Source organism: Apostichopus japonicus, chromosome 12 (genome assembly GCF_037975245.1).
Source record: "Apostichopus japonicus isolate 1M-3 chromosome 12, ASM3797524v1, whole genome shotgun sequence".
In the NCBI taxonomy this organism is placed as follows: Eukaryota; Metazoa; Echinodermata; class Holothuroidea; order Aspidochirotida; family Stichopodidae; genus Apostichopus; species Apostichopus japonicus.
The window spans coordinates 24,825,299-24,839,478 of record NC_092572.1 but is presented as its reverse complement, the minus strand read 5'-3'; the positions used below and the strand labels follow the sequence as shown (position 1 = coordinate 24,839,478).

The 14,180-nt window shown below is 34.8% G+C and overlaps 1 protein-coding gene across 1 annotated transcript; it reads left to right on the top strand.

The window, feature by feature from the left end:
* Positions 1 to 3,394: 3,394 nt before the first annotated feature.
* LOC139977602 (uncharacterized) lies at positions 3,395 to 13,891 on the top strand. The gene is made up of 14 exons (XM_071987012.1): positions 3,395 to 3,707; positions 3,871 to 4,194; positions 4,692 to 5,333; positions 6,343 to 6,687; positions 6,999 to 7,151; positions 7,376 to 7,425; positions 7,846 to 7,885; positions 8,499 to 10,009; positions 10,261 to 10,469; positions 10,694 to 10,773; positions 11,201 to 11,256; positions 11,450 to 11,497; positions 11,921 to 11,946; positions 12,276 to 13,891. Exons 1-14 carry the CDS (start codon positions 3,656 to 3,658, stop codon positions 12,313 to 12,315), a joined length of 3,576 nt encoding a protein of 1,191 aa, XP_071843113.1. The 5' UTR covers positions 3,395 to 3,655; the 3' UTR covers positions 12,316 to 13,891.
* The last annotated feature ends 289 nt before the right edge of the window (positions 13,892 to 14,180 follow it).

Genomic DNA, 14,180 nt, shown 5'->3' with positions numbered 1-14,180 from the left:
AGTCCACCTGGTCACACGATGACAAAAACATCTCCCTAATTAACAAAAATGGTACGGAATTCACCAAGCGAATCTTGGGCATCAACGACCTTCAGAAATTGTAGTTTACCAGCAGGTTCCTGCTGAAAATACCGTTTAAACCAAAGGTGATCCAATAAAATTATTTACTCCACACTTGTTTTCCTTTTAGTTCTTTACCTCTTTATTTCATCTATGTCACTCCATTGCTGTAAATTTAAAACCACTCTAAGTTCTTCTAATCGTCTAAGCTGTCAAAAATGTGGGGTTTCTTCTCATATTGCATGTATTATTAACTATGATTGTTCTTCGAGGTTGTGGACCTGTGAGTACTGTAATGTTGATTTTCCTTTTAGTATGGTAACCAACAATCCTGATTTTCTTGACTTGTTCAATGTCAATCATTCACAACACAGGAATCCTTTCGATCTTACCGTAAATCTTCCCGATCTGTACATCGGTGATTCAAATTTCTCTACTCACTGTAAGTACTACAAAATCGACAATTTCAATTAACTAAACAATAAAAAAACATTCACTCTTACATTTGAATAGTCGGAGTCCGAACAAAAATGTTGATCCTATCTCTAACTTCCTATCTTTTACACCATTAGTTTACAGTACTTGGGTTCTCGGAAACCTGGTTCAGAGATAGTTTATCTCCATTTGTCCACTTTAACGGTTCCACATTAGTAGAGAGTCATATGACTCATAAAATAGGCGGATGAGTCTTTTTATTACTAATAAAGTACAATTTACTAAGCGCAATGAGATCTCTGCTTTTAAGGAAGCAATCGAAAGTGCTTTTATCGAAATGACAGACCCGCCCTGGTTAAGTGGTAAGCAAGTCATTGTAGAAATAGGTTACATACCTCACCATGGTTCTCTGAAGGAGTTTAACAATCATATTCATATCAGGGATACAATTACTGCTTGGCTATATGCATGGCTATATGATGGGTGACTTTAACATCGATCTACGGAAGGAAAATTCCTCCGATATACTGAACATGCTTTTCATAAGTAACTTTCTTCTTTGTATTACTAAGCCTACGCCTAAGTAAAATATGAGTGTGTTTCTTTAATCAATAACATCATTACCAATGTAAGCGCTTCTTTGTTACCTGGGGTGCTAATCACCGACATCAGTGACCATTTCCCCATATTCTTATTTTGTAAGTTTGCGAACTACCAGAATGGTAACTTCACTAGAAACTACTCCAAGGCCAACATCGATTATTGTATCACAGTGATGAGTGATATTAGCTGGGCCCATATTTATAATGACAATAATCCAAATTCATCCTACGATAATTTACTGCTACTGTGAAGATGTTTATGATATTTGTTTCTGTCTATCTACATTACCAACTTCAAACGCCGCAAAATGCGACACCCGTGGATAAGTAGTGGTATTCTCCAGTCAGTAACCAAAAACAAACTTTAAAATAAATCTCTAAAGTATCCATCTAGCGTCATTGTAACGACCTATCGCAATTATCGTAACAAGTAAAACCACATCATACGTATCTCTAAAAAAAAAGATATTTTACTGAAAAGTTTAATGATAGCAGATATGACATTAAGAAAACATGGTCTGTATTTAACAATATCTTGAATATGAAATAATAAGACAACTTATCCTACTGCATTCAATCATGACGACAATGTAGTGACTGATCCTGAGGAAATTGAAAATGCTTTTAATAGTTTCTTTGTCGACTTTGGACATTCTTTGGTTGCAGCTATTCAGAGTAGGACAACTGCTAATTCTTACCGCGATACGCCTGATTCCTATACAATTTTTATGGCACGAAAAACGAGGAAGAACTCATTACAGTGGCTTTATCTTGTTTGTCTACAAATAAATCAGCAGGTATTGATGACATGAAACCTGGCTTAATTAGAATAGTTATTGCATATATTTCCAAATCCCTAGTTTACATTGTTAATTGCTCTCTGACAAATGGGATTGTTCCAAATAAGGTCAAAATCGCTAAAGTTATTCCTATTTACAAAAAAGGTGACCCAACACAATATGAAAGCTATAGACCAAGTTTCTCTTTTGTCAACTTTCTCTAAGATTTTTGAAAGAACCGTATATAATCGTATTTTTAAGTTCATTAACAATCACATCATATTGTATAATGGTCAATATGGATTCAGGCCTAAACACTCAATGGAGCTGGCACTTGCTGATGCGGTTGACAAGTTGTCCAATGCCCTAGATAATAATACGATTTCAATTGGAATTGCTCTTGATCTTTCAAAAGCGTTTGACACCATCGACCACAACATTCTGCTTTATAAGCCCAATCATTATGGCATCAGAGGAAAAATGCCGTGAGTGAATAACAAGTGTATTATTTAATGTAGGGGCAGGTAGATTTCAATTACGCCAGACATAATATTTAAGAGATACATAATTGCATTCAGAATAACTCATTTTACCAAATATAGGCTTTTGCACTTGAAAATGTTAAGACAACAAGATAAAATGCTGCAGCTATTGACGAGGTGTTGACTTGGCCTTCTGGAACCCCACCGGGGCTCTAGGATGTATTCCAAGATACATTTCTCATAATGACATGTATTTTTGTGCTTGAAATTGCTTTAGAAGTGCACAACAATATCTTAACTTGGCCCTTAATCCCAACTTTCATAATCAGAATATGTAATATATGTAAGGCATTCTGTTAAACAACTTTCAAAGAAAGTGGTAAAAATATCTACGTTTAGTGTAACGTTGATAGTTTGCATTGGTATGCATGGATGTTGTAATGTACCGTTTCTAAGGCAGTGAATTTTATAGTACGACTGACATGGTAATCATAATAACATTCCGCTTAACTTTCCGCCTTGTGAAACATTGGGACGTAAGTGTATACGTAAAAGATTTCTTTGCATAACTGTAAGAAGACATTACATTTTAAAATGTAGCCGACTTACACAATGTTGACGTTGTATTCCACAAGCAGAGCAACATTTTTCTGAGCCTTTCACGTGAGGGTCATCATCTTGTTTTTAAGCAAAGTATGACGTCATCTCTTTCAAATAATATAGATCCATAGCCCATACGTACTAATGGAGGTTTGTATTATGTTCTTTAGCGTGTTCAAATTCACATGCAGCCAAATGAAAAAACCTCAATGTTTAAGTTCAAGAGATGCATGACTCGTGTTGAGGTTTAATACAGTGAACGATGAATTATTTTATCCATTTTTGTTGAAGTAAAGTCGACCAAAAGTTCACATAAAATTCGTGGTCGACTAGCCTAGTAGTTGTTATGAAAGGTAAACACTCTGTGCTGCTTAACATATATTAAAGTCAATACGTAACTGAGATTGATTATTTGTCAGTCCAAAGTCTAGATAACAATATCATTTCAAAACTGAAACCGTTAAAACAGCAGGTTGTAGTAGGAGCTATCTGTGTAAATTATGTACCAATAGGAACACAGGTGTTCAGTTTCCAGAACATCCATCTTGTCTGTTCAACGGTTTCCAACTATTGAATGATAACTTAGAGACCTAATACGCTGTTGCGTTTGAGGTGACTGTTAATATTTTGAATACTGTAGTTTACTAACGAAGTAGCGACTGCATCAACACAAGTTTCCTCAAAGAGAACAACAGCAATGGATAGCACATTACGTATTCTTGGACTTCTAGCTGTCCTTGTAATTTCTAGTGAGTTTTTTTTCCTTATATCTTGTTTGTTTTATAGTACGTTGAATGCCTTAAATCGAATGTATTCTCATAAACTAAGCATAAAAAATGAATATAATTGACATTTCATTACTATATTATAAAGATCTATTTTGCTTCAATTGCTTCATATTTATCCACGCAGACGCAGATGTTAACAATGACTGCGAACCGAGACAATATCTTGAATTAGGACGAAAAGGAACCATAAAATGCTCATTTGACATCGGTTTCCATGCAATTCATTGGTATGACTCCATGGACACTGTACAAGGTAAACCAATTGTAAGTTGCATAAGTGCCGAGCAGTCAAGTGGTGGTTGTGACAACGGTATGTATGCAGTTGATGTTGATGGCTCGCTGTTAATAGAGAACATTGTCTTGGCACACGAGAGAACATTCGCGGTATTGATATTTAATTCAGAATTTGAAGAACCAATAACATATCATGTAGATGTCATTACTACAGGTGAGAATAACTTTACAATTATTACATGCTTAATTGTATTTTACATCCACACACCACATGTATCGTTAATATGTTAAGTCGGTTTCCTATAAGAAAATAATTGATACAAACTTTATTATTTAAACCTTCGTCAGTATAAGTTGTGTACCAGATGACTTGTTACGCAAATTTGATATGACGTAATATATACTTTTTATTTAATAGATCTAATTGAGAACATAATAAAGTGCCCTCGATGGATAAAGTTGAATCATCGCACTTATCATAGAATCAAAATTTTCTTATCATGCCATAGAGTAAAGAAATTGACCAATAAATTCTGCTACAATCATCGGATTGCCAAAATTATATTTAGAATGAATTCAATAAAACACCATAATGTTAATTTCTAATAGCATTAATACTCGGGATGATGTCTATCAAAAAAGCGAATATATACAAGCATATCTTGCACTATATTTTCTAATATTAATACAATATATACTAATATTTAACAGTCAAACCTTCCGGATGTCCAGTCATTAACTTATGCGGGGAAGACAAGCAAGTGTGCACACAAGAAATAAAACGTGAAAGTGAAGTCAAATGTTCTATACATTCACGACCAAAAGTCGACCCCTACTGGACGAAACGCAGTGAAGCAGGGGACAAATACATGACAACACAAGCTAAATCGGTTATAAAGGATAATGTGACATTTATCTCTTCTTCACTGATGATGGACGATCATTTTGATGCAGCTTCATTGTCGCTTTTGGTTTGCAAAGCAAACGATTCATCACATTTTCTTTATTGTAACGAGTCTTCGATTTTACTATTGCATGGAAGCATGGACTATACAACAACAACTACCAATGAGATCGCTGCTGAGGAAAATGCAGTGGTGACAATAACATGTACTGAAGAGCAGAAATCTTTCCTAATCTGGAGAAGACTTTATGACAACAGATTTGAGAATCTCGGTTATGCAATTTTTATCAATAAGTACTTTGAGAATGCTACCACGGACTACTTTGAGCTTGATGGAAATGGTGCTTTAACTACACAACACGTGCAAACACAACACGAAGGCCTATACGCTTGTATTTACAGTGACGGTATAACAGATCACATTGCTTTGTACCACCTGTATGTGTACAGTAAGTAAGCTGTTATTGACAGCTATTTCAATTTCATTTCTTGACATTTATTTCTATAAGCAATAGCGTGAAAGATTATCCACATCCAGTGGTATACATTCACCATTTTGCAATAGGTGTAAACCAATTTCGACACCGACTAGATCTTTGGGATTGACTGTAATGACTGGCCGAGCAACTTATCGGAATAACCAACTAAGTGTTTCCACATTTTACAACGAACACTGTCATTGACTAGAAGCACAGGTGGGAGAGGTTGAAAAGTGTGGGGGGGGGGAGTGAAGGGGGATGTAGTGGAGGCAACTTTCTGGAAGCTGCATTTGATGTAAGAAAGAGGAATTACTATAAATCGCAAGTCGTAGTGAGGTTTCTAGGAGGGGAATTTCCTGGTAGCGAAAGTATTTTATTATGTCGTGTTAATTCCAAGCAAGTTTAAAGCACAAAAAAAATACATGGGTGAGAGTGGATATTACTTTCTCCCGAATGCATAGCATTTGAAAATATTTCGTGTTGTCTCAAGCGACTTTAAACCACTAAATCCGTTGTCAGAGAGAAACATATCTCTGGAATGTATAAGAGTAACGAGTGGGGGCCAAGGGTAAAATCCATCGAAAGCTACAGCTTAAGGCCCCGTTCGAGGTAAAGGGGAGAAAGCCCCGATGCTATTCCATTTCGCTGGACGAACATTACCTTCATCTTAGAAATGTAGATGTAGTGATAAGTATACGTCGGTCACAAACCAATGCCGATTTAAAAAAATTGGAGCCGAATTCCTTTAGTGGGGAACAGGAAGACACGTTTTTGCTTTGTTTGTATTACTGTTACGTTCATGGGTGTCAGAGCATGGTGATAGTTCCAGACCGACTATGCTTCAAATTGAGATTAACTTGTGATTTCACTGTGTGTAACTCCGACCTCCCCCCCCCCCCACCCCACCCCCGGTCCACGACCCCAAATGTACGTCATGCCAGCGTTCGTGACAGAGGGTTGTTTTTTCTTCTCTTTGTAGTTAATCCAATTCCTGCGTATCCTGTCATTAATGGTTGCAGAGCTGACCAATATTGTGTCTTAAAAGTTCATCAAGAAGGAATATTAACATGTTCTTTGCATGGAATACGACCAAAGGTTACGCTTAGCTGGAGAACGCTTTACGCAAAACATTCAACTGCCATATCCTTTTCCAAAAAAGAAGTAGAAGTTGTATCGAAAGGCAACACATTTGACGTTGTGCTAACTTCTACTTTCAAGATTATTACAAACGATGTATCCAGATTGACGTTGGTTTGTGATACAGATGGATCAACCAGTGAAATACCACAGTGGTCGACGGAATTTGACTTACTTATCCTCGGAAGTAGGTTGTATTATATGATATACAATAAGTTAATTACCTTCTTGTAAATCATGTCATCCATAACCCCCTTCATCGCCGTCACTGTCTTCATTGTCTTCATGGTAACGGTTCTGGTCTTGGACATGATCATCGCCATCGTTATGAATATCGTAATCGCCATTGTCGTCATTATTGTCATAAGTCTTTGAATTTTTTTTAGATTAATTTTTTCATATCTTAAAAGGATTGAGAAAGTCTCAAAAATTTGTGCATACTTAAACTGTTTATGCATTACTATAAGAAATGACTTGGTTACTTTTTTATTCATGCAGACCCTGTAATCTCTACAACATCCAGTCTACGCCACAGCCAACAACCGTCCACAGTTGAAACGGTTGGAAAGCCGGGACATTTGTTACCGATTATTTTGGTTCCTACTGCAGTTGTAATTATCATTTTGATTATTGCTGCTGTAATATTCAGAGGTAATGTACAGGACTTGTATGTGTAGTGTATTGTTATATTACAACACTACTTTACACTCATGATATGCTAAACATGAAATGTGTTCTTGCAACCTAACAATAACATTGGAATTACATTTTGTTCAGGATTAAATTGCATTGTATGACAATTGGTGTCGACAACTATAACATCATCGTTCGTAACTTGGTTCTTATTTTCTTTCATTTGTTTCTTTCTCACGTAGTTTACTTCAGGAAAAGTAGGACAAGCATAGAAGACCCCGAAAAAACTGAAGTAAGTAAACAAACACTGAGAATTATTACTTAAATTGATCTCGTTGATAATTGTAGCGGACGAAAGTTGGTCTTATTTAGTAATGTTTTGTCTAGACACGTCTTGAACTCTTCAACATTATATTAGCTAACATTTCGTGTATGTTAGTAGTCAGTAGTAACCGCTGTTTGTAGCGCCATCGTGTGTACTAAAACGGTTGAGAAGTTGCAGGAATATATGTGGCTTTTGGTTTTGAAGAATCAAGTTCAATACTTTAACTTTTTTTAAATGTTTTTCCGTTCAGGAACAATCGCATCTAAATTTATTCGTATGTTATACGATTTTCTTTAATATCAATAAACATTTAAGCCAAGAAAAAGCAATAATAATAAAACCAAGTGTTTTTCTAAGAATATTTCTTTTTTATATTTACAACTTTAGCTTAACACAATGCTGCCCGGCAATACAAACGGCGTCTCAGGTATTATTAATTTCATCATGTATTTTTCTTCCAGCTGCCTTCAATTTGATTCTATAGCAGATTTTTGCATGTACAACAACACAAATCCCGTTCCTTTATTGGAAAATGTTATACGTTGATGATGAATTCCGATGACACAATACCAGTCACGTTTCAAAATAACCCATCTGCTTATATTATAATGTTTTGACACAGATAAAAAGCTTAACAAAAAACGGAAATAATTCATGATTGTTTTTCTTTGGTAATTATTATTATTTAACAATTTAACTCACGTGATGTTTCCCTTTTAGCATATTCAGGAAATGTTATAGTTTACAGTCCTTAGTTGCAGTAGTGCATGCACTTGACAAAACAAAATGACCATCTTGTGAAACTTACAAGACTGAACTGTTTCCAGACGATTACAAACACGCTTTACAATCGACCAAGGAGATTGGTTCAATTTATAACCGAATTAGCAAATCATTTGCTGACTTTATTAGTATTAAGCAATCCTGTGATGCCATTCAAACAAACATTTAGTTAGCCAACATTACAGTAATTAAGATATCATCACCAAACGTTGGTGGCTGGTAAAGTAATACAAATTTTCTTCTGTTGCTTCCCTCAGAGAAAATTGCAATGTTTATTCAACAAATGAAAACAACTTACGAAAACCAGTACAGCACTATACGACCAGTTCCTTTCATTCGAGACGGAATATTTGGCATAGGCGATATTTTTGTAGAAGGCTGTATGGAGCTTCAGACTTTGACTGGAGTAAGAGGACAGCCTAACTGGAATGTTCTTGAATCTTATCAGTGTCTAGTCGTGAAAAAATCTCCAATAACGTCATTCTTACGAGTTGTAGAAGGTGATCCTGGACAGGGAAAATCAACTCTTGCTCTTCAGTTGGTGTATGAGTGGTGTACAGGAAACTCAAAATCACCCCTCAAACACGTAGACATACTAATTTTTCTTCGCCTCAGACGACTTAAAGGTGTAAAATCCATATTCCACGCAATAAAACACATTTTGCTTCCGACGGACACCGCCCTAGACGACAATGACGTAAAATGGATTCTTCAAAAGAGCCCATCTGTCGTCTTCTTTTTCGATGGTTATGATGAGTTTCCTAATCGGAATGAAGAAACCGATATATGTAATATCATAAAAAGATCTATGTTTCAAAATTCTTTAGTCATATTAACAACAAGGTCAAATGTTCTTCCTAAGGAACTAGCGCCAAATACATCCTTTGCTAGATTGTTAGGCTTCGATGCGAACGCGAGGAATGAATATATTCGTAAGGCGGTTAAAGATGATCCAAATGTCGCAGAACGAATAAAACAGCGTATGGAGGAAAGTCCAATTATTGGTGAATTTATGGTAGTACCTTTGTTTTTCTCAATGTATGCTCATATAATTTATAAACGGGATGACCAAGTAACGTTTCACTCCGTTACTGCCTTCTTCCGGTATATTGTATCGTGCTTTTATGGCCATGAAGACAACAAAGATAATAATAATAATACTGACAAGATTCGTGCATTTGGAAAATCGCATGTAAGTATGGATGAACTGGCGTTTAATGGGCTGTCTGCAGTAGAAGAAAAGATAACTTGGAACAAACAAGAAATGTTAGCGGTAGTAGAAGAGGAAGTTTATTCAAACTTTATAAGAATTGGTATTTTGGTGGCTGAAGATGTAACCAATATCATAGATAAGCCTGGTATTTCAGATTCCGAGCATATTCAAGAAACTACTGAAGTAAGATTCCATCACAAACTGTTTTGTGAATGGTATGCTGCGACTTTCCTTTCCAAATATATAGTGCAAATATCAGATTTTGAATTAGCTCAAGTGATGGGTCGGTTAGACCCGTTTAATCTCCAATATGTTTATCGATTTGCATGTGGGCTTAATCCAGAAGTGGCTCCCAGGATTATTAAATACCTGCAAAGCCTTAAAGATGGTGACAAATTTGCAATTCTTTGCTTGCTTGAAACAACAGATGAAATTGAAAAGATTAAAGAAAATGTTCAAGAACTTTGCTTAGAGACAGTTCTCTTAAGTAAGGACAGCAGCAAGCTTCTTCAGAGATCTACATTACAGTTAATTGACATCGCGCGTAAACTTGAGGTAAGTACATTAGACTAGATTTTATTCATTCATTAAGCATACACAATTATTTCGAAAGATTCTTCGATTTGAGCAATAAATAAATTAGCCATTCATTTACTTTTAATACGTCTGATCTTGTAATGGACATGCTTTTTTTCTTATTGTATCCTCTTTTGAATCAAATCAGAATGAGTGTGTGAGTGAATTAAACTTTATATCACCCTGTAACACCAATTTCACATAACTGTTAACGTTTATTTACTGCGTAGATTCAAACTAAATGCTTACATCTTGAAGATTGTCTACATCACGCGGACACGACAGGAGGAATAATTCATTTAACGTCGGGTCTACAAGTTAGCAAATTGACTTACATTAAATGCCTTAAAATAACGGAAATTGGACGAGAGTTCTCTACTGAAGAAACGCGGAACATGTTGAAGTACATACTTTGCTGCAGAGACCTAAAAAAAGTGGAGTAAGTTAAGTTCGCAACTCATCATTATAGGCAGACCCGTTTGAATTTCTACGCTATAAGTAAAGGTCTGACGGTAATCTTTAGAATTGCAAAGGTCGCAATCACTACCATTTTGAACTTGATATCGTTTGCTCTCGTAAGAAATACACAGGTACTGCCCTTATGTTCTTTCTATCATACGCTTTTTAACCATCCATGTTTTACAAAACTGCATTTTCTTCCAGGTTTGAATGTTGCTGGCTACCAGAAGATGGATTCGAAGATACTTACATTTTGACTCAACTTCAACAGAAGAACATTCGTGGTACAGGGCATTTTCTCTTTGTTATCCTTATCTTGTGTTTTAGTATCACCAAAAACAATTAAAAAAGAGGAAAATTAAGACCAAACTGAACTACGAGAGAAAATACACAATACGATTAGAAGTAAATGCAAGCTAATAATTCCTCGTATGTGTATATAATATTTAATGTACGTCAGTGCATGCTCTACTGTTACAAACTCTAGATAAATTATAAAAAAAAAAGAACATTAACAATTAACAATTATAGTTAGCAAAGTTGTTATACAGCGGTCAGTAAGAATGAATAATTTAGATATTCCCGTGTGTGAGTAGATCTGAACGTTGTTGTTGTTTTTAAGATACATTTATGTAGAAGCCTTTATGCATTAAACACTTAGTCAGAACGAATCCACATAAAATAATATTTCAATTATGTTTCCATCAACAGTATTGTGGATACCTATTTCATTTTGGTACCGTCTCGATTCAACCGGAAAATGGAAGGTGAGCAATGATTTCTACTAAACTGCTTGAGTGTCGGAAGTGTTTTAATGAAAATATCGTCATTTATCATGTCATTTGTCATTTTAAGCTATAAATGCAACATATAATTTGTTATATGAAATTCTTAACGTGATCGATTCAGACAATAACAACAATCATGGTGATTTTCCTCGTTTCACTTTCTTCACTAAAGCAAAAACGTGGTGGTGATATGGTAACCGATGAACAATACCAGGCAGAGGTAAATAATATTAAATTCACAAATATATCTAAAACTTTAGTTATTATTTCAGCAATTTTGCAAAATTGGGACATAGAAAGAAAATGGCTGCCTGTATAGGTATCTCCGAAGGCAAAATCGTCGCGTTGAGAAGCATAGCCATAAGCAACAAATCTCTTTAACACCTAAGTACGGTAATATAAATATATTATATTATATATTTATAAAAGCAACGGTAAAGTTTGCAGAGTTTTTATGAACTTAATTTTAAGACTACTTGAAAAGAAAGTAACAAATTTATATAAAACCATGATGTGATAAGGATTGTTTGTAATGCCTTGGTACGTTTTATTAGCGTAGTGTCTTGCTAACGCTAGGAACTTTCATCATCACTTGAATATTCCACTAGTTATATCTTTGTTTCTCTGTTTACTTCCTATAAAGTTTGTTAGATTTCGCGATGAATGGCGGTAAGTAATCTGCAAAGTTATCTCATTTTGCTCACAAAACAGAAATCTCTTGAATTAAATAAAAGAGTAATAATTCAATAACTATTACAGCAATATTAAGACTGCTCAAAGTCCTCATATATAGTCCATATGCATATCAAATTGACACTCTTCTTTGTTTCAACCAATACGTGTTGAAAGGAAACATAAGATGAAACTTTGAACAAATGGATAAGTTGAAAACACTATGGTTACATAAGAATCGGAACTCGCTGCCAAACAAGTTTGTGTTTTGGATCTCAGACAGGTCTCTTATTTCATGATCGGCTCTACTTTTTTTTATTCTCCAGAGAAACCCCATGGCAGCGTTCACGGATAGGTACACAGTAATACATCGCGGGCAACTACTGGCAGATTCACGATCTAAATTTGTACAACTGAACGACATTTCCAGCGATCTGAAATGATGCATGACAGCATTTTGCAACAGTTTATACAGAAAGAAGCCTAGAGATGAAATCGTTTCGTCAAATTGCATTGCAAATGTATGCTTTGAATCATAATATAGGTTATACCGTCCTGTAGACATTGTTTTCAATGAGTGGTGTGACTTCTTACTAATCATTAATGACACGGCTGTGCTTTAGATGGGACAAATGAATGAGATATTACGCCGTAAAGTTAAACGAGCTGAATGTTAAATGATTTGGGTTGAAAATGTCAATGTCATGCTTATGTTCTTCTTACAATTTGCTATATGATGATTAGATATAATTTATTATTCAACTTATTTTTTAGTAAATGTCATGATGTTGAATCGTGACATTTTTGTTTTGGTAGGATCAACGCATGTTGTATGTTAGAGCTAATTGCCAAGAAATATCCATACAGTCATCTGCAGACTTTAATCTCAACCCAACCATCGTGTATAGCACATCTGTATCAATGAGATATCATCCGTCATATTTGGCACTTGCAAAAACCGCCATTACAAAACTAAAGCAGATGTTGCCTTTAGTGCGTGATATTCATCTAACTTATTTTATATTTATTCATATAACGTATTATACACATCATACTTGACAGTACATGTGTATTACAAACCGTTCTTTAACACGGGAGTTTTGGAATAGTAACCGTTTTGGTATGTTAATGACACTAAATGTATGATTAACATTTAGCTGTATGATTATCATATACCGTATCATTGGTATACATTTGTCTTTATCAACGTCATATGAGCTAATTCCATTCTCCTTGACCCGTATGATTTATGACAAAGCGCTTCTTGAACACATTTGCATATTTTCCTAAATGCATTTTACCCGTCCACTCCTACTAAAATAGATACAAAATTTAGCTGACGTTCCAATCACTAATAAACTCTTTAACTTCAACGACAAAATGTACTCTAATTTCAGCCTGATGTATGTGACTTTTCTTATCTGCATATCTACTCTTAACAATCATGTTCTGAATAATTTTACTTACAATTTTAAAATTGGCTCCAAATTAATTGTCCTCGGTGTTTTCCGTTATATCTTGAATATAAGACAAGAACTCAGAAATATATACACTTTCCTTTTTCCCCCCAAACCTATTCAATTAGTAAAGATTGATATGAAATATACTATGTCATTATAGTGTTATCAATGTACCATTGGTAACAATACCGTTAGCATATCATGTTATTGCGACTAACATTAAAATGAGTAAATTAAAAGTCGAGTTTATGTTATTGTTTATATAGCACGGACCCCGTACAGAAAGCAATTCCATAAAAATATAGAACCAATAAAAAGAACACTAACTATCGTGTTATGAGTACGGTTTGTTTATGACAACGGATGGGCGATTGATAGTTTAAATCGATACACTGATAAAATGGTGTTTATTAGTGGACTTTGGTCTGCACTTCATCGACATATTGAGGGAATGAAATAAAAAATATAGATTCTCAATAAGATTAGAGGCCCCCAAAACCCATTGATGATTATGCCGCATGGAAACCGGTTCAAATGAAAGGAGTATCGCCATATATATATATATATATAATATATACATATATATATATATATATATATATATATATATATATATATATATATAATGTCTAGGTAAGTAACCATGAATTGTTATATTCAATAGGGATTGTTCAAATTGATTACGTATGACAACATTTCTGTTAATGGCAACTATAGTTTTAAATATCATGTAAGTATATTTTTCCTTTCAGTATGTTCGTGTTCCTTTGT